Raw genomic sequence first — 26236 nt, 5'->3', positions numbered from 1 at the left:
TTGATCGATTACATCGATCGACAAAATATTTATTTTGATTGTTATTTCCTGATAATGATAAATAATCCGTTTTTACTCACTTTTAGACTCGTTTTACTTAAAATAGGAAGTAAGTTTTGAGAAACGACAGCTATACGATACATTGTTGAATACTTGTCTATTCTTTTTGCAAGTTTATAAATAAAATTGCAAGCTGAGGAATGGCAAATTTTTATAATTTTTTCATCCATAGAATATGAAAAAAGCAAGGTAGTATTAAAAAGAACGATTACCGAAGAATATAAAAAATAATGAAGAAAAATTTCACTTCTAAAATATCATTGCATAATATTTAACATTTTTAATCTAAAATCTATATATATATATACTTATCACATACATATATATTTATTTATTTATTGAAATTCTCGCTCATCTCTGCACATTTTATTCGAATCTTATATTCAGCCACGTTGCTATTAATTAACGATATCTTTCTATCGTTTCGGGGGACATAATGTCTTTCTCACAATAGGTCCCCAATCTTTTTCGTGGTTTCCTTTTGGGTTGGATCCACGGGCGCGAAGGAACGAGCTGTACATCGCGGAGATGAGGATGCGCGTGGCCAGGCCGACGCGCGCGCGAGGTCGAGGGGGAGCGCACGGTCGGGTCAAAGAGGCCAAGATAAATTGCAATCTAATCCGCGAGAGTCAGCCCGGGGCCAATTACGATTCGTTGTGCGTCCGCAGGAAGAGAGGAGTGGCGCCCGTGCCCGGAGGAGCGAGCGCGACGTACACCTCCTCCCTGCGAGGCCTTGCGGCAAATGCCGGCGGACCGTGAAACTCTCGTCTCTTTAAAACGCGCCGCCGAGAAAACGCGAAGATCTACGACGTCGACCGATCGGGATCGGCGGCGACGATGTGCGCCGTCCTCGGGCGCCCGCTGTCAACGCACACGTCAAAAACGATTTTGACAAATTCGAATATTCGAATTTGGATAATGTATAAGAATTATCGAGATTGATGGGGGTTGTCTTCAGATATTTAAGATCATTTAAAAAGGAATCATCATAAAGTAAAATGAATACGTATTGGTATATTATTTTATAAGAAATTTTTAAAAATACAGAAATATCGAAAAATGTAAAATATATGAGTTGACGAAAATATAATTGTGCCCTGTAACAATATATTTTAATATCGATTAGATAAATATTCTAATTAGAGAAAAATTAATTTTTTTTTTCAGATCTTCGAGCGACTCGGGACAAAAAAAATGGCGCAATTAGCTTGGTTAGACTGTACTGAATCGATCCGTCCCTGACGGGGTATCGTGGCGCGGAAATGGTGGGGGATTCGAAGATTAGAGTCGCTCCTCCGCAAGCCGAAACTTCAGTTTAGTTTACTAACGGTCCCTGAGTCGCATCCTCCGTCGCGACCGGCATACGCGGCCGTCGAAATCGTAGAAAGAAGAAAGGGAGAGAGAAAAAAAGAAGAAGAAACAAAATCCGCACACGAGGGATCGAAGCGATGACGTGAGGCTGCGGCCAGAAGCAAATTCGCGACAGGAAGAGACGCGCGCTCGCACTTTTGCGCCTATTTTTTTTCCGCTGCGGAAATATTTCGCAGTGCGAGAAGAGGACAAGAAAGAAAAGTTCGGAGCGCGCGATTAAGTTTAATATGCGTCTATGAGAGACTCGTCGAGGGAGGCTGCAAACAGGTGAGCACTCATTAATCGATATATCATAATTATATTGTTTTTATCAATATAATTTATAATAATGAACTACGCGTTATGTTAATATTAGAAGAAACTTTGTCTCTCTTTTTTTGTATTTGAACTGGAACTTGTGTATCAATTATCTCATTTCATTTATTAGCTGAGAATTAGTCAACGTATTTATAATTATATGTTAAGAAAGAAAAATCCTTAGGTTAATATCCTTTTGACAAGAAAAAGAAATGTGGATAATATTTATCTCAACAAATTTAATATATTTTATTTTGTATGCTTTATTAAAAATATTTATTATGATTAATATAGCAACTTCTTAAAATAATATTTAAAAAATCGAAAAGTGCATTGCAAAATATACACTCTTGAAGTTAATGTTAAAAATCTTGATGATACGTGCATCTAATTTCTAAGTAATTTCTATCTAATTTGAATGTACCATAATTTCTAGGTAATTTCTATCTAATTTGAAGGTAATCAATGAAAAAGATAAGTTTACGAATGAATGTAGAAAAAGAAATTTTTTTAGCATTTATAGTCCTTAGTAACTTTTTTCAAAAAATTATTATGCAAAATTTATTTAACTACATTAATTATAATCATCATTATGTGAGAGACTTTTTCTGGAAACAATGCTCGTGATTGATCCATTAAATATTTCCGTATGCACGCGATGCTCGGAATACACATTTAAGAGGTCGAAGGTCTTTTTTGTAAGATACAGACTTCTCTAATCTTGTGTACATCTTTATACATATGTAGTCATCTATTGATAGTGACATAGTTTAGCGATGCGATCGTATATGACGCATGCTCCAATAAATTTTTTAAAATATTGTAGAATATACAGAATTGAAGTTATGTAAGAAAAATAGGATTAATCTTTAAAAAAAATCTCGAATTGTAGATGCAAATATTAATGAATTTAAATCATTGCAAAAAGATTTTTAATTCATATGAGAGAGTTAGTAAGATTCTCTTCTTTTCTTTCAATTTATTTTTGTTAATTTTTTGCGTATCCTATTTGTTAATGCTTATAAGCATTCGATAGTTCTACTCTACTAACTCTATATAAGTATTTTATTCATTTATTGGAAGTGAAAGCATTTCTAATAACTGCACAATTTGTTATGTTTGTTTTACAATTATCATTTTTCATTCAAAACAATGTTTGTAACTTTGTAATAATAATAATTTCTAAATTCCTAGAATTTCTAAGCTTTTTGATATAATAATTAAAATTTCATTTCTTTCTCGAAGGAGCAATTACATGAATATACTTAATTATCCAAACGAGACACTGAATTTGAATTTATCAAAAATATTAGAATATTATTTATATATTTGATTAAATTTACGATTACAATTTATATGATAACATCTTTTATTATTATGAATATAAGCATTACTCTTTTTGTGTCACGTGGATAACATTTGTAATGAAAAGCTTTTATATTGGAAAACTTCTCTGCACTGTATAAGATGTGGATATACGATAATTAATCAATCTCGAGTCGACGATATAAAAAAAAATGGAAAAAAAATTTTAAAAATACGCGGAAGATTAATAGCATGACTCCGACAAAAGTGCTTCTCCGACATCAAATTACCCTCTGGCGAGACGCCAGCAGAGTTAGTGTATCGTCTCGCTTTAAAGAAGTTAAATTTCGAATTTATGCGATCTCTCATGGCGGGAAACGAACGTCTTAACGAAGGTAGCGGCCTCTCTTTTAAGCCACGCGCGCGTTCCGTGTTTATGAATAGATTTTAAAAACAGATTCTGCACACACAGATGGATGTTACGCGACCCTTCGCTGAGTTTTTCGGTGCACAAAGAGGCTGTTTCTGCAGTCAAAACTAGCGCCATTGTCCGCTTATATCTTTAACATCCTGTGACTCTTGATAAGATTCATATGCTTGAAACATTTTGCAGAAGAACGCTTCTCCCTAATGAATAATAAAGTACCGAAACCCCAAGTTTCTGTTATCCAAAATAATTAATACTTTTCCCTTACAATTAGAAGGAACAAAGTTTTTAAATTTAATTAATATATTTAATTTAATTAATATATTATAATGTATTAAAATTAATATAATATATTATGAAATATTAAAATTAATATAACGTAATATAATGTATTAATTAATATAATATAATTTAAATAGGTTTTCGTAATATAATTAATTATTTTTTATCAATATAATGAACTAACGCGTTATGTTAATGTTAGAACGAATTTCGTCTCTCTTTTGAACTTGACTGGAACTTGTGGATCAATTATTTCATTTTATTTATTAGTCGAGAATTATATAGCTAACGTATTCATAATTTGCATCTGTAAATGTGTTTCATTTCGTTTTTAGACAGTTTAATGCGCCACAAGTGTAACTATAACTGTAGACACTTCGTTGCATAAGAGGGCAACTGTATATCTCTAGTTATCCACTTCAATATTGTATCTTTAAGCGCCGGCCGCGTTAAATGATCGAAGATGACTGTATGCAGCTATTGCACTGCGATTCCTTCGTAGAAGATGCGTGACGATTAGTAGGCGCGAAATCGAAAGCATCGCGTAAAGCGAGCAGGGTCGGATTTAAACGACCAGCAAGTTATTGTAGAATGTATAAAGCTTGGTTGACTGCTGTCGATGTTATATATTATAAATAACATATTATATAAGCACAATAATTAAGAGAATTAACCGCATCGTAAAAAGGTTATAAAGATTTACTTAAAAAATCTTGCGTATTTTATAAACAACAAATTACGTTAGTACAATGATGAAAAAAGGAGAATTATTATTAACCGCGTCGTAAAAAAATTATGAAGATTACTTAGAAAATTAATAGTATAAAATATAATAAATATAATAGTAAAGAGTAAAAATTAAATCAATATACGCACAAACTCAATATATGATGCTTACAATGTGAGAATTTTCACGAGAGACTGAAGTAGATATAAAAAGAATTCTATGTTTATTTTTTATTTTTAGTTCTCTATTTTAAAATCATTTTATTTTCTGTTTCGTCAGAAAATTGAATAAATTTAGGCCGTAAATATTTTTTTATTTTATTTTTGCCACACGTCAAGATTAAATACAAGTCGGCAGTACACGGAGAGAATTTTCTCTTAGAATTTACTCTAAAAATCATGGTAATCGTGGGACAATATGGTATTGGAAGAATTTTATAAGTTTCTCTGATTAAATACTTAATACCACAATAAAAAATATTAATATATACGTAGTAAAATAAATCGAACATATTTTATATCTTATTGGCATAGATATTAACATTTTTCTTGTGGTAAATATTAATCAGAGAAACTCTTACAAAATTCTTTTAATGCTATATACTGTCCCACGATTACTATGATTTTTAGAGTACATTCTAAAAGAAAATTCTCTCTGTGTGCAAAAAAATTGTTAATAATGGGATAATAATATTAAAACTTTAGAGTGCGCTTATGCATTCTACAATGCACCGATGCACCGATCCTGAGCGAGAGCGGCTGCGTGCCGCACGCTTTCGTCTCGATTCGCCAGGATGCATCTGATTTAATAATAATCTCGCGATTTCACGACGCGCAATTTCGCGGCACAAAAGGGAGCAAATCGCCACGTGATTATTAGATGGACGCGTGCTTTTCCGCGCGGATTAATCCGCTAATCGAGATGCAGCCTCTCGTTTTTTCCTCTCGGATATGCGTAAAGAGTGTCCGCCAAAGTATAAAAATTCGTGGTGTGCACAAACATCGCTAAATACACATTCATAATTAACAAGCTTCTTTTAGTAAATATTCTTTTATATCTATTCATTTTATTTCCCGACAAAAATGTGCATAAATTCAGGTTGTAATATAGGCTAAAATGTAGCTATAATAGCTAATTTTTTGTCGTGTATATAAATATTCTTTTATATCTCTTGATTTTATTCCCCAACAAAAATGCACATAAATGCAAGAAAGCATGTATATATATATATATTTACGCGTTTGCTCTTCCGTGGAAATGAAAGCGTTTTGAGATACAATCGAGCTATCAAGTATTAGTGCGCGATTCGTTAACGATTTAATGTACCGTGCTAATCCTAGGAAGGTAAATCATTATGAAAGCATCACATATCATCCGTACTACCGAAGTCTTTGTATCCGGTAAAAGTTCGGCGCTTTCATCCGTTTCTTTTTTTCTTAAAACTTGTACGCTTTAATAGCTCGTCTTTGTAGGATCGTATTTTCGTGATAGACTGTTTTTAAAAGTGGACGAACAATATCTCGTATATATTATATATTCATACGAAATATGTAAATATTATACATTCGAAATACGACGATCGTGACTGAAAATTAAACAAAACTCGATGAAAGTTTTTCGAGAAGACGAGACAAAAGTGACATTATTATCTTCTCAAAAAGACGCGCGTATCATCATCACAAAGCGCAGGAGAAAGAAGAAAAAAATAAGAAAGAATATTGTCATATGCGCGGTCTTTCTTATTCAATGCAAAACAGGTGATTCACGTTCCCGCTGTCGCATTTATATCCAGATGAGCGCACACAGGGACATTTTTAATAATATTTCCTCTCGTCCTTTTGCAGACACGCCGCTTAAGAGTCTAGAGACCACTCAGGAAGGACGAGACGGCGAAGGAGACGCGAAGATGAGATACAAGGTGAGACGCATGTCCTTTTTTTTCCTTCCGCACATCTTATATTCTATCATTCATTGACAGAATATAATGACGAATTTATGCGGAGATTAAGATAAGTAGGATTCGAATGTCATCGAAACGGCTGTCTCATTAAAATTCAATCGTCTATTCTCTAATCGATTTGTCAGAGACTCGACTTTTCCTCCTGCGAAAAAATATATAGTTATTACGGAATTATTTAGCTTCCATACACGGAGAGAATTTGCTCTTATATTGTTAGAATTTACCCTGAAAATCATGGTAATCGTAGGACAATATAAAAAGAATTCTATATTTATTTTTTCTTTTATTTTCTCTATTTAAAAATAATTTTATTTTCTGTTTTATCAGAAAATAAAATTATTAAATAAAATTTGGCCGTGTAAATATCTTTTTATTTTATTTTATTTTATTTTGTATTTACGTCAAGATTAAATACAAGTTGGCAGTACACGGAGAGAATTTCCTCTTAGAATTTACTCTGAAAATTATCATAATTGTAGGACAATATGGCATTGGTAGAATTTTATATGAGTTTCTTTGATTAAATATTTATCACAAAAAATATTTATATATATTCATAATAAATTTTACTATATACAAAGTAAAATTAATTAAACATATGTTATATCTTATTGTGGTGAATATTAATTTTTTTATTGTGATAAAAATTAATGAGAGAAGCTCTTATAAAATTGTTCCAATACAATATCATATTGTCTAACGATTATCATGTTTTTTAGGATAAATTTTAAGAGAAAATTCTCTCTGTGTAGATTAACGTGCACGATTTTCTTATAATAACATAATCGCACGCATGCATAACAAATTATTCTATTATCTCTCATCTACTAAAATGATATGCACTTACTGTGATTAATACTTGCTATCATACGATATATGAGGCTAAATGAGACTGAATATTATATGAGCTATATCTTTTAATAAAAATTTAAAAAATTCGAGAATTTAATCCAAATTTGTTGTATATTTTCTTTATCGCTTCAAAAAGTGATAAAGAAAATATTTAATTTATTGCTAAAATTTTACTTGATAAAATAATGATCGAAGTCAGAAAAAAACGCATCAAGGTTCGATCGGAAAATGCGCAGTAAAGTTGCGTCAAGATAAAATCGTCTCCAAATCAAGGAATACGTTCTTAAAATTTCATGCAAATTTCTGCATGTTCGTATAATAGTCTCGTTTCACATTCATCTCGTGTGTAGATTGTAAGGAAATCAACATCACGCAATTGGAAGCGATTTATTTAAATTAATTCTAATTGATGAATGTACTTTGAAGGATTATCCCGCTCGTCACACTTTACACAGACGATGATTTATTCTTATTATTTAAATATTTATCTTTAAATCGATAACGTTACATTAATTCATAAAATCCATCCAATGCTTAAGGAAAGAAAGAAATTAATATAAAGTTCGATTGAATAAAATCGAATGATTTATTTTAAATATTATATTATAATTATTCGAATCAATTATTGGATTCGATTGTAATTTGCTAGTATTCACTCCTACTTGTTGATAGTTTCCTTTCCGGTTATCGGATCCTCCTTCCCTCATCTCATTTCGCTATCGGCATTCGTGTTTTTCGCGTCACGTGTGTGCTGATCTGCATAAAACATCGATTGTTTTTTATCATTATACCGCGATACGTAAGGTGAGGCGCAAATAATTGCGCCGATGTTAATGCGAAGAATGGAAATCATTAAGCAAAGTGCTCACATAAAGTCTACAGAAAGATATATAACTTGAGAGACTCGATTTTTATTTGTTAATATATGTAAATGTGAAATTATATAAAAACATGCAATATGGAAATTATTTTTATAATTTTGTCGCACATTTTCTCGTTATTATTTTTGCATTGACTATTATTTCAAATTTTTCAAAATTTAGATGTATACAGCTGTCATCATCGCGAATGAAACTGAAGTTCTTTAACAAATATATATATATATATATATATATATAAAATTATAATTATATATATTAAATAAATATTATTCGCGCGTGGTCATGAATTTTTGGCTTGCACAATCAATCGATCAATCGTTATTTTCTTCGATTAAATCCAATTAAGAGGAAAAAGTAAACTGCCGTGTTCGACTATAACTTCGTTACAGAAACCGCAAATAGTTGAACATTGCTGAGATCGATTCTAGTTTTCTTATACTTGACGGAAAAAGAGGTCAATCGGTTGCAGGTAAAGGATAATTACAATAAGACCAGTTACTAACAACGAATATCGCGTTTTATTCGTGCTCCAGGCAGATGATACCATTTATGGCAAATATCGATTTTCTCCTTTCGTAGCACGACTACGTACTTCATGTATTTTTCTGAATTTTATATATATATATATATATATATATATATATATAATTATTCTTCCAGTTGGAATGATTATAAATGAAATAAAAAATATAGTAAGACAAAAATTAAAGGGACTAAAGCTATAGAATTGTAATGCTTTTAGCTTCGCGAACGTTTGGGTGAATAATTGGAATAATCTTATCGACTTTTTATTTATTCACAATCTGTCTACATCCTTTCTCTATTCATTTTCTCAACTTGTTGTCATCTGGTGATACGAGCTTGCACATTGACCCCATATTTCAACGAGATTATTTCGAAAATATCATTGTTTCTTCCATCAAAAAAGTAGGCAAAAGAAGTAGAGCATATACAGATAGATCCGCAGCGAGAGAATCGTTCGAGAAATTCGAGTCAATAACAAGAAGAGTACTTGAAAAGAATTCATTTCGCGAACCCCTTCTCAGAAGTTATCAAGCAATGCAGTTGCATTCTGCGTCATTTAAGGATGTATAGGAGATGTTTAAAATGGTATCAAATTTATATAAATTATATAGATTGCTTCTATTTTGATACTAAAGCTATTGTTAACATTTGACTTTTAATTCACTAACTCATTTAAAAGTTATTGCAATTGAAATTTCTACTAGTTTTACATATAATCTTATGAAAATTCTTTATTCTGATTGATTATATTACGTTAAAAATATCGAAAACAAATGATATTTTTAACGTAATATATATGTATCTTAAATTTTGTACATGTGTAGCTTGTACTTTAAAGAACAATGTTGTAAAATTACATTAACATTCATTAAGCCATTTAGAAGAAAATAATAAAATAATTTGTTGAAATTCTGGCTTTTTTTCGATTTCTGAGCACTCGGTTGTGTCAGTGTTAAAAACAGCTGAAAGGGATATTAAATTATAACAATTTTTTATTAGATGAATAGCTTTTCTATACTATAAGATGGATCGATACTTTTGTCTCCGATTCTATCTCCCATACATCCTTAATAAAGCTAAAAGCCGGAAAGCTCTCGCAAGTCTCTGTGATTTGATAGGATCTATGTGATCAAACCGGAATCAAGGATCCATGAAAATAGGATTTTGCGAAAGTAAAAATTCGCAAAAATCTCTCTCCATCTAGGGAAACCATTTGTTCCAAGGAGCGAGTTCTCCGTAGAGAGATCATTTCGACTCTAAAATAATTAGCTCTCGCGCTTGGTGAAAGAAATTATGAATACTCGGGACGCGATAAGGATCGCCTCGATCGCTGAAGCTAGAAGTCAGTGACCACCTTCGCTACCGTAATTGTATTATTATCGAGTAATGGCGCGATAATGGGTTTCAAGCATCAACAGCGCGGCGACACTTACGACTCATCCCCACATTCGCGTCGTTGAAATAGAATCCTCTCAATGGAGCATTGAGGCATCCCACTTGCAGGACGCGATACACACACAGATTGCGTGTAGACTCGAGTGTTGGCCACTTTTGAAGATGGTCTACGGACGACAATCGTCTTCCTTCAACCTACATTTTGCGGCATCGTTGCAAAATAATTCAATTGCTCGTCGCTATCGAATGAAAACATCGAAGAAAAGTCATGTTTTCCGTTGATTGTTTGTAGAGTTAAAATGATCTCTCCGCAACATCAGTTTCGTATAAACGTATCAGATGAAGAAGATACGTCTGATGAATAAATAAACGAATAAAACACGTTATACGAGCGTGATGCTCATCGCGCGACTTGCGTATATTCTATGTTGTATGTATATTTTGCTTTTTTCGAGCGGGAAAATATTTCAACAAAAATACCCCGAACATTTGTCTCGTCTCTTCGGAGAACAGACTGCCAACGTAAACGAGAATAATGAGCCGGTCTCGCGAAAACGTCATCCGAATCTCTCAACGGAGGAAAGTCTCGACCCGCGACACGGACGGACTGGCCGAATTTCTAAGTCTAGCCGTTTATTTTGAAAGTGGCACAAATCGTATATATTTGAAAATATTAATAATTTCATGCGAGCGAGAGAGACAGGAGTATATACATAAATCAAAATAGCGTATTTAATTAATATGATTTTGATTTATATATGTCATTGTCAAAACAAGCGTTCAAATAATTTATTGCATTTTTATTATCGATTTTACACTGAAATGACACGAGCTGTGAAAAATGCTTGCGTGGATAGAATTGATAATGGAAAAAAACAAGAATTATTCATTCAGCACAATGCAATTACGATGGAGAAGGCCGCGTCTAGAGAGACAAATTACTTGAAACGTATATATTATAAGCACACTTTCTTTGTACTTGGATAATTTTACACTAAAAACATCAGTATTTTACAAAACGTGTAATAATGAAGAAACATTTATTTGATAGAAAATAAATCATTCGATTCTGAAAATCTTAACACAGTATCTAAACAAAATTAAAATTTACGACAGAATTATGTAATTGAAATTTATCATACGATCTGTCAGATATGTGTGTGTATATGTGTATTTACATATTCTGACGTGATTTATATTAAATCTATATTATTTAATATATATATACCTATATTATACAATATATCTATATATTAAATAATATAGATTTAATATATTAATTATATATAATAAAAATATATATTTTTTTAATATATTTAATTTAATAATTAATATAAATTCAATATAGATTTGTACTATATCTATTATTTAAAACAATTATATTTGCGTTACAAATTTTGAATATACCGATATAATGGAGATGTGTAAAGAGTGTGCAGCATATAGATTGAACGATAGTATTCACGTGCCGCACGACGATCGGAGTCAATGTCTTATATAGCGTTTTAGAGTGTCTCGTATATGTGATGAGCTGAAAAACACTCTAACGACAAACACTCTACGGTGCATCGACGAGAATTACTCATGTTGACTGACACCTGACGAGAATGAACAATCGATTAGAGGAATGTACATCGATAAGTCATGCTTTTAATCGTATTATAGAATATTATAGAAAGTTCAACAATTACCGCAATCGATAGCGAGTAATATATTAAAATAAAAATCGCATTAGATAATTGGCAGCAGAAGTGAGTAAAAAATTAATCATATACATTAAAAAATTAGTTATACAATATTATTGTGAATAGCTGCTGTCGTTAAACGTATGTGCATCTTTAATGTGTACTCAGGGTAAATTGTGTGATTGATAAACTATCATTTCATTACATAACTCTGGAGAACTTTTTAAAAAATACGCGATTAAAGATGAGAAGATATATAATTAGCAAGCAACTACATTTCATCGGAATAGAACAAAGCAGGCATGTTATGTGAAAATCCATTATTTTATAATTAAAGATTATATCGTCTTTAAAGGACTTTTGCAATCTACTTTTCAAATTTAAAAATTGGAAACGTACGACGAAAAATATATTAGCTCCTACCATTAATCTTAGATTTCATAAGTGAAATTAGTACTCTTCTGAAGAAAAATGATTTCGCTCGTCTGAGTAATTAAGACTCTTGTCGGAAAGATTCATGGATAGATTAATGAATAGTCGTAAAATTCCATCAAGTTCAAAACTTCACTTTTGCTGGAAACGTAGAATACGTGTAAATTATACGTACATTTACTAACATACACAGAGAGAATTCTCTCTTAGAATTTACCCTGAAAATCATGGAGTTTTCCTGATTAAATACTTACTACTAAAGATATTAATATCTACCACAATAAGATATAAAATATGATTAAATTTTACTATGTACATATTATAATATTTTTTATTGTGATAAATTAAGAGAAAAATACCATATCGTCCCATGATTTTCAGGGTAAATTCTAAGAGAAGCATACAAAAATTAATTGATTTCGACATGACTCGCAGGAAAAGAATTAGTATAATTTTCGACATTGGTTGCAGCCAGGAAACGAAACGCGTTAAACCTTCGCTCAGCAACTTTTTTATCTCCCTAGTCTCCAGCGTGATGTAAATACGGAAAGAAAATGGAATTATCCAACGGCCCTGATTGTCTATCGCCGTCGATCGTCGGAGCAGGAATCTATCAACTTGTGACGCAAGGAATTAATTATGCGCGATATTCCGCGACGGAAACAAAGGCGAGAAGAATATCGTAGGCGCAAGCATAATCTCTCGTCGAGAGAGATACACCCGATGACTCCGGTTATCGGCGAAATATGCAATGTATATACATAGGAATGCAGTCGATATGATTATATTCATTTAACAGCGAACGTGAGCCAATTCGACAAGTACTTCCCGATCGGGACCAATTGAAATTCTATTGATCCGCCGTGAAATTCAATGTCAGACGCACTGTTAAACGGGATTTGCATCTTCTTAGCTCGACGTTAAACGGTGAAATCTCACGACGTATACATATATGCAAGGACAACGTATATCGGAAGCGACGTCAGATGGATGACAATTACTTGGCCGCAAGGACGCGCGATCGGCAGCGAGTATTAAGGCCGATGACAATTGCCGACAATTGCGAGTGGAAAACATGAAAACAGTCATTTAAAATAAAAATGCCCGGCTATTAACGTAACCCGAAATGGAATGTAATTTTCCGTGAATTTTCACGCTAGCGCGCGGTACATAATTTATATCAATTGAACGCGAAGGAGTTAATTAATTGCGAGGTGGATATTTCACGATCGTAAATTACATGCTACTGTTTAATTGCGACTATTAAAAATTGAATTGCCGTATGTTACGACGTGAAAAATGAAAGGAAGGAATAATATGACACGTGCGATTCTCGACACAAACATGACGTCAAAAATATACAATTCCATTATTATTCGTTTTTTAAAAGAAATCTATATAAAAGATAAAAATAAATTTTAACTATTTTATTATAATATGAGAAATAGCAAGAGCAAAATCCTTTGATATAACAACATATACAATAAATTTTTAAATTTCTTCACGAATAATAAGCTATACATTATAAATTGACATTAAATAACTGATGAATGTACAAGTAGCTCTTTTTCCACTCAGGCGTGAGTCTTAGAGAAGAGAAGACGAGAAGTAAACAGAAAAAGTTAGCTAAAAATAACTTAGAATCATGTGCTATACGGTATCTCGTTAAAGAATCGCTCTGTTTAATCGAGTGTAGAAAAACAGATACACGATTGCGCAATCCGGTTTATATACATGATGGACAGATGAAAAGAAGAAGACGAGGAAGAAAAAGACGCTCGAGTGTACATACACATATTTCTCGCGCGAAAGTCTGTCGATTCGGTAGGTTGAAGAGAGCATAATGGGAACATTGTCAGACGCAGACTGATGCGTCTGCGGAAAATCGGTTTTTTTGTCTCTCGGTTGTAAACACGAAGGCGGTAATCTAACTTTTAGAAAGCTCAGAGCCGACTACACCAACGTCAATTAACGCCAATCGCATTTATCTAAATTGTTTTTAATATTACTTATTATTATGATCAATATATCATGTGTGGTTGAAAGAAAAGTCAAGAAATAATTAAGCTGCACGGAGAGAATTTTCTCTTGGAATTTATCCTGAAAATCATGGTAATTGTAGAACAATATATGGTAATGAAAAAACTTTATATGAGTTTCTCTGATTAAAACATTTACGACGATAAAAGATATTAATGTGTACATAGTAAAGTTAATCGAACGTATTTTTGTATCTTATTGTGGTAGATATTAATATTTCTATTGTAGTAAATATTAATCAAAGAAACTCTTATAAAATTGTCCCAATATCATATTGTCTCACGATTATCATGATTTTCAGGATAAATTTTAAGAGAAAATTCTCTCTGTGTAGCGAAAAAATAAATTGAATCGGATTAAATCATTTTTTTGGTTTAAATTCTTAAATATTTTAAAATTGAATATCTTAATTTTAAAAAAAGAATTTTTTATTTTATAAACATTTTTTTGGCTTTAAAAATCCAAAGATGTTATATTTGGTCACAAGTGACAGAGTTAATGAAATAATGCGAAACGAAGGAAGATGTATCGTGCATGTGCCTGTCAAGAAAATTAAAAGATGGGAGATGAGACTGTCTTATTAAGAAGAAGTGAAGAAATTTCGGAATGTCAATTGTGTGAACTTTTTGATTCATTAATTTTAGTTGAGGACATTCCACGTCTTTGACATAGATTACGATTCAAGATAGAATGCAGATACACACACAGTTGACCATAATTAATATTAATTGATGTCGGTGAAGTTGGGAATTGAGTGATCTTGAAGGATCGTGTTTGTTAATCAGCGCGAATTTTTTCATTCATGTTTATATTATGATTAAAGATATAATTTAGAAATATAAACCACAAATTTAGCTAAATCTTTTATTATGTTTGTTCAACAGACGTCAAAAAATGATTTCTATTTCAAAATAAGTATTTCAAAGAATTGTATTGAAAATATGTATAGGATATTGTGTCATTCAGTGCGCATTAACTTTCCAAAGTAATTTCACAATTTAAAATGTCATATAAATGCAAATTCTCAAACTTATAGCGCATAATTTATATTATGACAGCAAGCTGATAGCACAGGATATGTCCTCGTCCTAGAGTTACACGAACATCCGAGTGTCCTTAGAATTGTATATACGGAAGAGCAATGTCGAGTTCTGTGAAATCATTCTTTCCAACTGATTGCGCTATAATTACAGACAGAAGCAACTGTTTTGCGCGGTTTAAATCGACAAAGTATCATCTGTCCTGGCCATTAAGTTGTGTGATCGATACACTCACCTTGTCCCAGAATCGGAACGGAATTACTTCGAGTATTATTCTTCTCGTGCCCAATATCCTGTATCTTGTTGACGGACGATTCTCGCCCCATTAAATCGGTCGAAACTATTCGCGGTGATGACGCGTAAATAAATGAAAAGCCAATGCAAGCTTACATAAGGTTTGCTCCGGCCAGATGTGCAGAGTTTACTATCGGCCTAGCATAAACGCGGCGATAGTGCTTTTATTTAGATGTATCGATCAAGACTCGTCACAATCCACCCTTCTAACATCGTTAGAAAAATTTATACAGGTTCATATGTTCGCCAATTTTAAATAAAATAGAGAATAGATCTTTATCGCGATGATAGTCAATGCAAACTGCTTTTTTTATTTTATTATATTAATAGATAAATCAAGATATTAGATTACGAATTTTTCTACATTTATATCATTTCTTATCTTTTCCTATATTTTGATCTCTCTTGCTGTCTTTGCGGAAAACTATTTTTCTGTTTAGAACTTTCTTTTTTTAAGTATGCAATTCATAAGAAGATCGAATCAATCGTTCTTGTGCCTCAAGGTCCCTGATTATGTTTTATAAAATGTATCTGTTTGGCTGAACTTTGATTTCTCATTCCCAAGACTCGGAGTACACAAGTCAAATCACATAAGATATATGTTGTTCTTTTATGAAATAACCATTTTACTGTGTATTATCTATTATCTCAAGCAATTATACAACTAACTATTGCGGGAACATTTTTTGATATTTCATATATATTTGTTATCATGAGTGGAATAAACGATAAGAAAAAGAGTAAAGCATAACAATTGTACAATACATAATTATGTCTTATGCAGGTAAACGACCCGGAAGATAATGAAAGAGACACGGGGGAGAACGCCAAAGGAAATTCCGATGTTTCGTGGTAATTAGCATTTTTCTTCGTTAAACAAATCAATACTATTCTCTTACTTCTTGTTCCCTAGCCCTGGTATGATTAATGATCCATTTGATAGATTCTGATTCTATATTGTAAAAATCTTTCCAAATTTCATTACTATATTAAATATTAAATAAGAACGTAGATATTTGAGAATCGCCAGACAGAATTTAAAAAAGGTAAGAATCTTCTCTCGACCGTACTGGCAAATATTATTTATTCAATCACAACGTTTCGACCTTCTTTGAGTCCTTATCAAGTGATTTGTAAAAATAAAAATAAAAATAAAATGTCTCCAATAACTCGTCTAAGAGTCTAGACGTGTTGTCAAACCGACACTATGTTTGTTCTTGACATCTTAAAATTATAATTTTATTTTAATTTTTACAATTCACTTGATAAGGACTCAAAGAAGGGTCGAAACGTTGTGACTGAATAAATAATATTTGCCAGTACGGTCGAGAGAAGATTCTTACCTAAATTAAATATTATTCATATTATATTTATTTATGAATTTAAATTTTATTTATATTACTAAAGTGAAAAATCTAATAATATATAATTTTTATTTTTTAATCGAATTCGGAAGTTTGAGAACAAGTTCTTCAATTATATATGTAGATTACAAGTTGCAGTCCAATTTGCGGTTCCAATTACGTTAAATTTTCAGATTCACTATCTTTATTTTTTTCTCGACAGGAATTACAATCAGAGAGATGAGAAGAAATCAAGCGGCAAGGAAATGAGACTCGTAATTGTTGTTGGCCTGTTAGCGGTGACTGTCATCGCTCTCATTGTAGCGTTGACTTTGCAGATGGCGGTCTTCCGTAAGGAAGAGTACAAGGAGATGTGCCAGAGCGAGGAATGCATCAAGACAGGTATACGACACCTCGCTATATTTATTTTTAACTCATTTCAAGAAAAAATAATGAGAAATACATACGATACGAAATTCCGAATTTTTATTTAGAAAAAAAGTTTGAGTAATCTTCTCGAATTAAATGTCAAGACAGAGATTTATATTTTTTCGTGACTATAATAATAATAATAATTTCGAGAATTTCGCTCTATTACGATAATACTGAGATGCATAAAATAATTCCCGTTTGCATAGCGGCACGAGTGATAGGCGCGATGAACAGATCCGTGGATCCTTGCGAGGATTTCTATAATTTCGCATGCGGCGGTTGGATCAACAAGCATCCGATTCCTCAAAGCCAGAGCTTTTGGGATCAGCTGAGCTTGCTTAGGGAGAAACTATTGGAGAATTTAAGGATTTTACTGGAGGAGCCGGATAAGGAGACCGATCTTAGGCCAGTCAAACTAGCAAGAGCACTTTATAAAACCTGTATGGATATCGGTAAGTCTTAAGGATTAATAAAGTTATTAAAGAGGACTTAAAAGTTGTCGAATGATGAATTATTAAATCATATTATAATAGTAAAATTATTAGAATTCTGAATTTAGAGAAGAAAGGATTTTAATTACCGAAGAAAGTTTAGTTTAAGAAATTTATTATTATATTGCGCATACATTTAGATATATTTTATTGAATTTTTAATACAGTAGTAATTTATGAGGCTTGAAAATATTTTTAATTGTTGGAGAGTATCTAACGATAAAAAAAAACAATAATCATATCCTCGCGCACCAACAATGCAAGGCGTTAACGGATCTCTAGTAATTTGTTTACACCGATGATAAATTATTCAGTAATTGTTATTGTTTCGCGCGGAGATAAAATGCATGGAATGACATTTACATAAGCAATAAAATCGAAAGGATAATTTAACAATACCTCGCCGCTCGTGTTACAATACATATATCATTACCATTATGGTGTTAGTCACAACGTAATAAGGTAAATTGACAACTTTATTACCACGAAGAAGCAACCGGAACTCGCGTGCCTCTGAGCGATCGCGATTACGAATCGCATAACCAAGCGTGTAAAATGATTTAAATAGAAGCAGCAGGTATTTTCAAATAACCACAAGTATAATTCGTACACTGAAAAAAAGTTTGTTAAATTAATAAATATTTAGTTCAATAGTTCAAATAAATCATTTATTTGAAACAAATAAATATTTATTTGATATAAGAAAATCTTTTTCAAAACAAAAATCAATATTTATCTGTTTCAAATAAATGATTTATTTGAACGTATGGAACTAAATATTTGTAAATTTAACAAACTTTTTTTAAATGTATGGCTTATGTTGCGCGCAATTTAAAGTAATAATAATAATATAAGTTAAAAAAATTATTCGCAGCCTTAAACAACAATAAAATTAGTCTCTAGAATTACGGAAAAAATTATCGAATTGCAGCGAGCGTCGAAGCCTTAGGATTAGAGCCCATCTCCGAGGTACTCAATAAATTAGGCTTGCCAAAGGATCCACCGATGCAGGGTAAAATACCTTCTCTCGACATATCAAGATTAACAGGATTAGCACAGAGAGCACTGGGCTTAAATCTCTTTATTAATTTTTACATCAGCGAAGACGTTAAGGATACTTCAAGAAATCGAATGATGGTGAGAACATATTTAAAAATTTATATTATTAGTAAAAAAAATTAATGATTCAGTGATAGAAAAGTGTAATTCCAAAAAATTAAAATTGTAGGCAAATTAAAGAATCGTGTTTTTATAAAAAAAAAAAAAAAAATGAAAAGTTTCTTTTATATATGAATATTAAGGATATTAAGGTATATGAATATTAAGGTATATTATCTTTAAATAAAAAATTGCTATAGATCATTATCAAAATTTGTAGAATTATTATAATAGATATTTAGAATTTTATTCGACTTTATTTAATTTTTGATATTTTCATATATGGAATTTAAAAGAAAAGTGACAGAATTTTTTATATCCTTTTAATATTGAATTTAACATGATTCAATTGTGTGAATACAATTTCTTATTGTAATTTTTTTGTTTTTGGAAAAATATTTCTACTGATACAAATATTATGTTATTTTCATGACAAAAAAACATAAAATACTTTTAGATAGAGCAAGCATCTCCCGGATTTAGCGAGCGTTATTTACTAGATCCACGACGATTTCAATTAGAATTGATGGAATATAGAAAGTACATAAAATCCATGGTCGAACTCGCAGGGGCTGGCAACATGAGTGCGAATTACGCCAACGAGATCATAGAGTTTGGCACTAAACTCGCCAAAGTAAGTTTGCTTTATCAAATTATATATTATATTAATTTTTCAAATATATATTTATATTAGAGACAACACATTTCGAAAAGTTATTTATCCGGTAACCGTAGTATGGAATCGTTTGGCATTGAATAATCAAACATCTTTTTATCTTTGATTACTCAACGTCCAATGTGAGGATAATCGTTTCAGGAGCACGTTTAATTATTTTGAAATCCGTCCAGATCATGGCGACACCCGAGGAGCGGCGTAGTGCGGATCATCTTCTTCATGATGTGACGATCGACGAGCTGCAACAACTCACCGATATGCGCGTGTTGAAGGTAGAGCGATATTAATTATTTATTTCCGGGCAAAGTATGGAAAAGAAGCAATTTAATAATACAATAAGTATTTTGAAATTAAACGCGAAGAAATATTGAGTCGCAAGAAGATGTCGAGAAATGAAATAATATTTAAAATTATGATGGATAACATGTATAAAAAATTATTTTTTAATTTAATATCTATTTCATATATAGGAATATCTTTAATTTTTACATAAAATAACTTTTTGTAACTTGAACTGAAATGATTATTGATAACAAAAAGAACATCGTTCTTAGTATTCAAGTAATCAAACGCGTGAATGCTCTTTTCAGTGGAATTGGACGAGGTATCTGGAATCCGTATTCGAGAACACAAATGTCACGATAAATCCAACCGTAGATCGAGTTATCTTAATAGACCTGCAGTATTTGCAGAAATTACCGTTGCTGCTATCCCTCACGCAACCCGCCACGATAGGTACGTCTAATTTACGTGCCCTCGTCGAACCAAGGGCGATTGCCACTCGGCATAATGCACTCACTCAGCTTGTTACTCATTGCGCCCCGTTGCTTTCGCCTTCATTAAACGTCCACTAAACGCGCGAGAGAGGAGATCTACTGCCTGTATTTGTAACGCGGAAGCATCCCCTTTGCGTTTATACATTCAAGTATTTGCGATGACCAAGAAAATTTTTTAATCCATCCAATCAAATAATTATTGATAATAATAAATTAACAAATGTCTTCTGTCATCGACGACAGGGAAGAATAATCAAGGTGTTTATTCTCAAATTTTGTAATAAATTTCCCTGATTTTTTAAATTCCAAGTAAATTAAGAAAATTTGTAAATGCTGATTTGAATATAAGTTTCTTTATTATACGCGTTTTTTAATGTTTTCTATACACACGATTGCAAAGTTATCAAGAGAACAGTTTCCTAACATTTAATATTGATTTATTAATTATAAAATTAATTTGAAGAATTACTATTATTTGAATAATAATTATAAAATTAATTTAGACAATATAAAGTACGACACATCATTATATCTAAACGCTAAAAATATACACAAAAATATAAAATAAAAATATTTAAAACAATAATAATTTATTTTAACTTCTTAAGAAATACTAATTTATTTAAATATTACCTATTAAAAAATTGAACAATTTTGAGATTGCCAATAAGAAAAATTACATAAAATTTTAATAAAAACTTAACTATTGTAAAGACATATTTCTTAAGTTATATGCTAAATAAGAATAAGCTTATCAGAAGCAGTTTAAAAAAAAATTCCCAATTAAATTCCACGGGAATTCTCTGATTTTTCAAAGTAGAACAAAATTCCCTGAGAGAGAGTACCATTTTTTCAAAGTTTTTCCTGAGGATATACACCCTGAATAATGTTATGGAAATCTCCATGAAAAAGAGAGAAAAGATTATTAGAAACGAGGTTAAAAGATCGAAAGCTATCATATCTACAGTAAGAGAAAGTGCATAGTTAGCTTGTTTATGTTAAAATACCACCGCTATAATCTCGAGTTGTATATGCACGATACAGATAAATGTCGATTTTTCAGTTCGATATGTCTGGTGGAGCGTGTATTCGACCGTTGCCCCTTTGACGCTGCAAAAGTTTCGCGATCTCGGCTTCCAGTTCTCGCAGAAGGTCTTCGGACTGAAGGAGAAGACACCGCGCTGGAAAGGATGCACTGGAAACGCGAACGCAAACTTCGGCATGGCGCTCAGCTACATTTATGCGCAGAGACACTTCAACGAGCAGGCGCGAGAAAAGGTTTGCGCAAAATATATAACTGTATATAAAATATTAATACGTAAGAAAAAATATTTAAAAAATTATACGTACTGTATTAATTATTCAATATTGTTCTGATGAATTTAAAAAAATAATATGAATTATTCTATTTGATTGATTTTCTTATGTCATTGTCGATAGGCATTGGAGATGTTATCGGATATTAGGGCAGCATTCGACGAGATGGTTACAGAATTAGACTGGATGGATGTTGGCACGAGAGGTCGAGCTCACAGAAAATTACACGCAATGAGACCGTTTGTGGGATTTCCCGATTGGATCACGGATCCGAAAGAGTTAGACAAGTTTTACGAAGGCGTACGTGTATTTTTTTATATAAATATCGTTTATAATTTTAATTTAATTTATATTCCCTCCATTATAACATGCCCGACCCCCGTTTTTTAGGTGGAGGTGATCGACGGAAAGTTATTCGAGACTTTTCTACAACTGACCGATGTGGCAATGAAGAAGAGTTTCAATAATTTGCGTGAAAAGCCCGATAGGAGCAGGTGGATATCGACGGGTACGACGGTAAACGCGTTTTATAGCGTTACATTAAATTCAGTCAGTAAGTATTCAAATTAATCTCTCTTTTGTCTTTTAATTAATATAATCGTTTGTATCTATTATCATTTTCGCAATACCAATTTAATTTAGTTATTCAAATCACGGATCAGAATTAAGAAAAAATATCATTTTAGCTTTTCCAGCTGGTATCTTGCATCCTCCATTTTATGGCAATGGATTAGAGTATGTATAAATTTATATTTTACAGATAAAGAAGCAAAATTGTCGTAAATTCATATTTCAATTGATTAACTCTTTAATTTATGACGGATGACTTTCTTTTTCCCTCTAATTATTTTATAATAATTAGAAAGAATTCTAATATGCTGAACGCACTGTTTTACATTTAATAACTTTTATATCTTAATTTAAAACACTCTGTTGGATGCATTTTTAAACAAAGCTCATGAAAATAAAGCAATACATCTCCGTACGATTTAAATTATTTTTGTCGTAAATTGCAAAATTCTAACATTGCATATTTCAGATCCATCAATTATGGCGCTATGGGAGCTATCATGGGCCACGAGCTTACGCATGGTTTCGATGACCAAGGTACGACACGTGATAATATCGCTATTACTTCTCTTTAGCACTAAAATATCCGCGTATTTATAATATCTAGAATTATGCGAAATTTTGTGGTCTTCACAGGTCGCAGGTACGATGAGAACGGTAATCTTCGCCAGTGGTGGAGCGACGAGACGTTACGACATTATCACGACAAAGTGCAATGTATAATCGAGCAATATAGCAATTATTATTTGCCGGAGCTGGGCGATAATTTCACAGTGAGTACCGAGGAGTAACCCCGTTGTTTATTGAAAGTACCGAAAAGAAAAAGAGTGCCAAGGTGCTTCTTGCCGATTTTCAGGTGAATGGCATCAATACTCAGGGTGAAAATATCGCTGACAATGGCGGTATTAGAGAAGCTTACAGGGCATATCAAAGGTTGATTGCACGCAATCCGTATCAGCAAGCTTTACCTGGTCTCGCCGATTATAGCAATGAACAACTGTTCTTCTTGGGTTTCGCTCAGGTATTTAAAAAAAATTGAAATCAGTGAAAATAATAATTTAAATAATTAAATTTTCAGCGTTTTTTTGCGAAAAGACGTATGAGTAAGTAGTTCTCTACTGAAAAGAACAACTAATTTACATGTTGATAAATGCACTAATTTAAAATAAGTTAAGAATGACAATCAATGCGTTAATGCTATATGAAAGAGATAAAATTCTATACATGCTTAACGTCATTATATTTGAACTTAGATTTCATCTAACAAGAATTCTTCCTGCTTAAAAAAATTGTAATATAAATATTTTCTTGTTTATCTAGAAATAATAAATTTACAAGTTTAGAGATTTTTTTTTGTTAAGTCGGAGCTTTTTATTATATAAAAATTTTTCTGAAATACATTTTTATACATATGTATGCTTTGGAGAGCATGTATAAGTAAAAGTATTAACTATTTTTTTGGAATTAATAAGATGATTTCTTGTCAAACTAATAAAAAACTTATTTACATGTATCTCAAATGAGTATGCGAGCTTTATACGCAAATGAAGAATTTCTAATTCTCGTTAGCGTACGAAGTTATGAATATGTTAATATCTCTTTCAAGGTCTGGTGTGGCAATTACACAAACGGAGCGTTAAAGTCAAAGGTGATAGAGGGTGTCCACGCGCCGAATCACTTTCGTGTTATTGGATCGCTATCGAACAACGTCGAATTTGCGAAGGCGTGGAGATGCCCGCTCGGCAGTCCAATGAATCCACAGCACAAATGTATTCTATGGTAGATGCTCTATTATTTCGAGCGGCACAAAATGACGTAACAACGCGAGAAACTGTTATCTCATTCAAGCTGGATATCTACGTCGTGAGAGAAAAACAGGCATTGGTGCAGTGATTAATTCTAAGAAATTGTAAATATAGACTGATTTACAGTTATAGGAACTAGCGAGTAATTTATTACATACTATTCTTAAGTGCTACTCTTAGCCCTAAGCTTATTATGTAAATATCACACGGAAGAGAATAACTTTTATAAAGAGACTTCTTTCTCCTAAATTGAAACCTAATTTATTCATTTATCTTCTTTTTCCTTTTTGACATAACTTCTTTTTCCGCTTTTATTTTCTTCTTTATTTTCCTAGGCGGAGCGTCTTCGATGTTTGTCATTGGTAATTTTATTTTATGTTTTTTGTGAGAGAGAGATGATTCTTCAAGTTTATTCATCTTTTTCATTTTCTTTTTCGGAAAAGTGATTTGTGATGCAGCACTGTCCTCTTTTCGTTTCTTACTAGAAGAGTTTGCCTTTAACAGTTTTTGCTTCTTTATTGGTTTATCAATAACATCTTCTGTCTGCGATAGTACATCTTTCTTTCTCTTTGAAGTATTAGTCTCTTTTGACTCTGGAATTTTCTTCTGTAAATTCTCAACGTTGTCTTCTATAGGTCTCTTTCTTTTACGTTTTATTTTTGATGTTTTCTCTTTGGAATTTGTAACGCCGTCTGAGTCTTTCAACTCACCTTCATCTTCAATAATAACTTCTTGTTTCAGTCTGAGCCGGCTCTTCTTTTTTACTTCCTCATTTTCTTCCAATTTAACTTCTTCCTGTACTAAGTCTTTATAGATTTGTGCCAGAGAAAGACAAGTAATCCTTGCGCCACAATTAACAGTTTGCAACATGTCCAAACTATGCTTGTTATATTTCCAAAGTTTAATTTCTCCAGAACTGGAAGCACTAACTAATAAGTTATTCATATGTGCAATACATTTTACTCTCATACTGTGAGCCTTTGTATTCATTGTATGCATCGAAGTTCGAAGGTCATAAAATTTGATTTCTCCATTCTCGAAACCAATAGCGATTAAAGTATCCTTTAAGAATTCTACGCAAATAACTTTTGACTCGAATGTAAGTTCTTTATCTATGCTAGCTGTTTCCACAGAATATACATATATATTTGCATTAGTAGCTAATAGATATTTTTCGCCATTCGGACTCCACTTAATGATTGTTACCCATTTAGCATCAGACTTCAGTTTTGGTACTAAGTTAGTAGCGTAAGCTTGTCTACCTTTAATCAGATTCCATGTTCTAAGCACACCATCAGCTCCAGTAGATAATGCTAGTTTTCCTGTTGGATGAATAGTAAAAGTATTGACAGCCGAACCTTTGTGTGCCGCTGACCAGAGTTTATCCAGTTGCCAATTACCACAACGAATAGCACTTATACTACCATCGTTACTGCACGTAAACAAGTGTGACCCTTCTGGAGTAAATGCAACACAATTGATGGCATCTGCAAACGAAACAAAGATTATTTCAGTATAAATTTCTTCTTATATTATAGATACGAGCACACACATAAATTTATCTATGTACCTTTATGATGCATTAATTTGACAGATTCTCTCCTATAACGCATGTCATACAAACATACTGCTTCATCGGCACCAGTAGAAGCTAGATAGTATTTATTACTGGAGACACTACGTATACTTGCAGCATGACTGTGAGTTGCAAAACTCTTCTCTATGCTATATTCCTGGAAATATAAAAAAGATTTTAGTTTGAGGTTAATTTAGAGGTTTTATGAAAAATATGGCCAAACATGTGTTTCTTTCTATGATGACTATTAAAAATATATCTTTGATAGCATCGTGACGCATTTCTATTTTGGTATTTTTATGCCATCAGCAGACGTTTAAATATCAAGTAATAATATAGTAACTTGTACAAATCAAGATACGCGTGTCATGTAAAATATACTTACATTTACGACGTTGTGCACTTTGTATCCGAGCAAATATTGCTCGTAAGTTCCCACTATGATTTCGAAAGGGTTTGATGGCTTCGGATCCAAATACATCTTTCTTTCGTTTTATTTGTAAGGTACCGGTATGAATT

At 32.1% G+C, this 26236-nt stretch overlaps 2 protein-coding genes across 2 annotated transcripts; one reads left to right on the top strand and one right to left on the bottom strand.

Annotated features, from left to right (window-relative positions):
• Positions 1–1631: 1631 nt before the first annotated feature.
• On the top strand, positions 1632–24390 carry LOC114933553 (endothelin-converting enzyme 1). Its single transcript, XM_085484203.1, has 17 exons — positions 1632–1698; positions 6314–6387; positions 16358–16425; positions 17140–17318; positions 17555–17800; positions 18771–18976; positions 19455–19631; positions 19847–19945; positions 20264–20408; positions 21513–21727; positions 21890–22066; positions 22157–22319; positions 22453–22501; positions 22806–22873; positions 22973–23109; positions 23193–23357; positions 23943–24390. Exons 2-17 carry the CDS (start codon positions 6376–6378, stop codon positions 24117–24119), a joined length of 2283 nt encoding a protein of 760 aa, XP_085340329.1. The 5' UTR covers positions 1632–1698; positions 6314–6375; the 3' UTR covers positions 24120–24390.
• On the bottom strand, positions 24261–26198 carry LOC114933482 (p21-activated protein kinase-interacting protein 1-like). Its single transcript, XM_029306099.2, has 3 exons — positions 26103–26198; positions 25712–25874; positions 24261–25628 (listed from the first exon to the last, which is right to left on the bottom strand). The coding sequence occupies exons 1-3, from the start codon at positions 26196–26198 to the stop codon at positions 24403–24405; spliced, it is 1485 nt and encodes a 494-aa protein (XP_029161932.2). The 3' UTR covers positions 24261–24402.
• Between the last annotated feature and the right edge of the window lie 38 nt (positions 26199–26236).

This window comes from Nylanderia fulva, unplaced genomic scaffold (genome assembly GCF_048542155.1).
Source record: "Nylanderia fulva isolate GAGA-0341 unplaced genomic scaffold, ASM4854215v1 Scaffold3, whole genome shotgun sequence".
Lineage (NCBI taxonomy): Eukaryota > Metazoa > Arthropoda > Insecta > Hymenoptera > Formicidae > Nylanderia > Nylanderia fulva.
Note: the sequence above shows the minus strand (reverse complement) of the source record. Positions and strands in the feature narration are given on the sequence as shown.

What these genes read in the sequence shown, in the direction of transcription:
- LOC114933553 (XM_085484203.1), top strand. An exon ending in CCGATATGCGCGTGTTGAAG is followed by an intron (nt 19,946 to 20,263) that starts GTAGAGCGATAT and finishes TGCTCTTTTCAG; the next exon opens with TGGAATTGGACGAGGTATCT. An exon ending in GCATGGTTTCGATGACCAAG is followed by an intron (nt 22,874 to 22,972) that starts GTACGACACGTG and finishes TGGTCTTCACAG; the next exon opens with GTCGCAGGTACGATGAGAAC.
- LOC114933482 (XM_029306099.2), bottom strand. Translation starts at nt 26,198, where the DNA reads ATGTATTTGGATCCGAAGCCATCAAACCCTTTCGAAATCATAGTGGGA. An exon ending in AAGTGCACAACGTCGTAAAT is followed by an intron (nt 25,875 to 26,102) that starts GTAAGTATATTT and finishes TTATATTTCCAG; the next exon opens with GAATATAGCATAGAGAAGAG. An exon ending in CAAATTAATGCATCATAAAG is followed by an intron (nt 25,629 to 25,711) that starts GTACATAGATAA and finishes TTTCGTTTGCAG; the next exon opens with ATGCCATCAATTGTGTTGCA.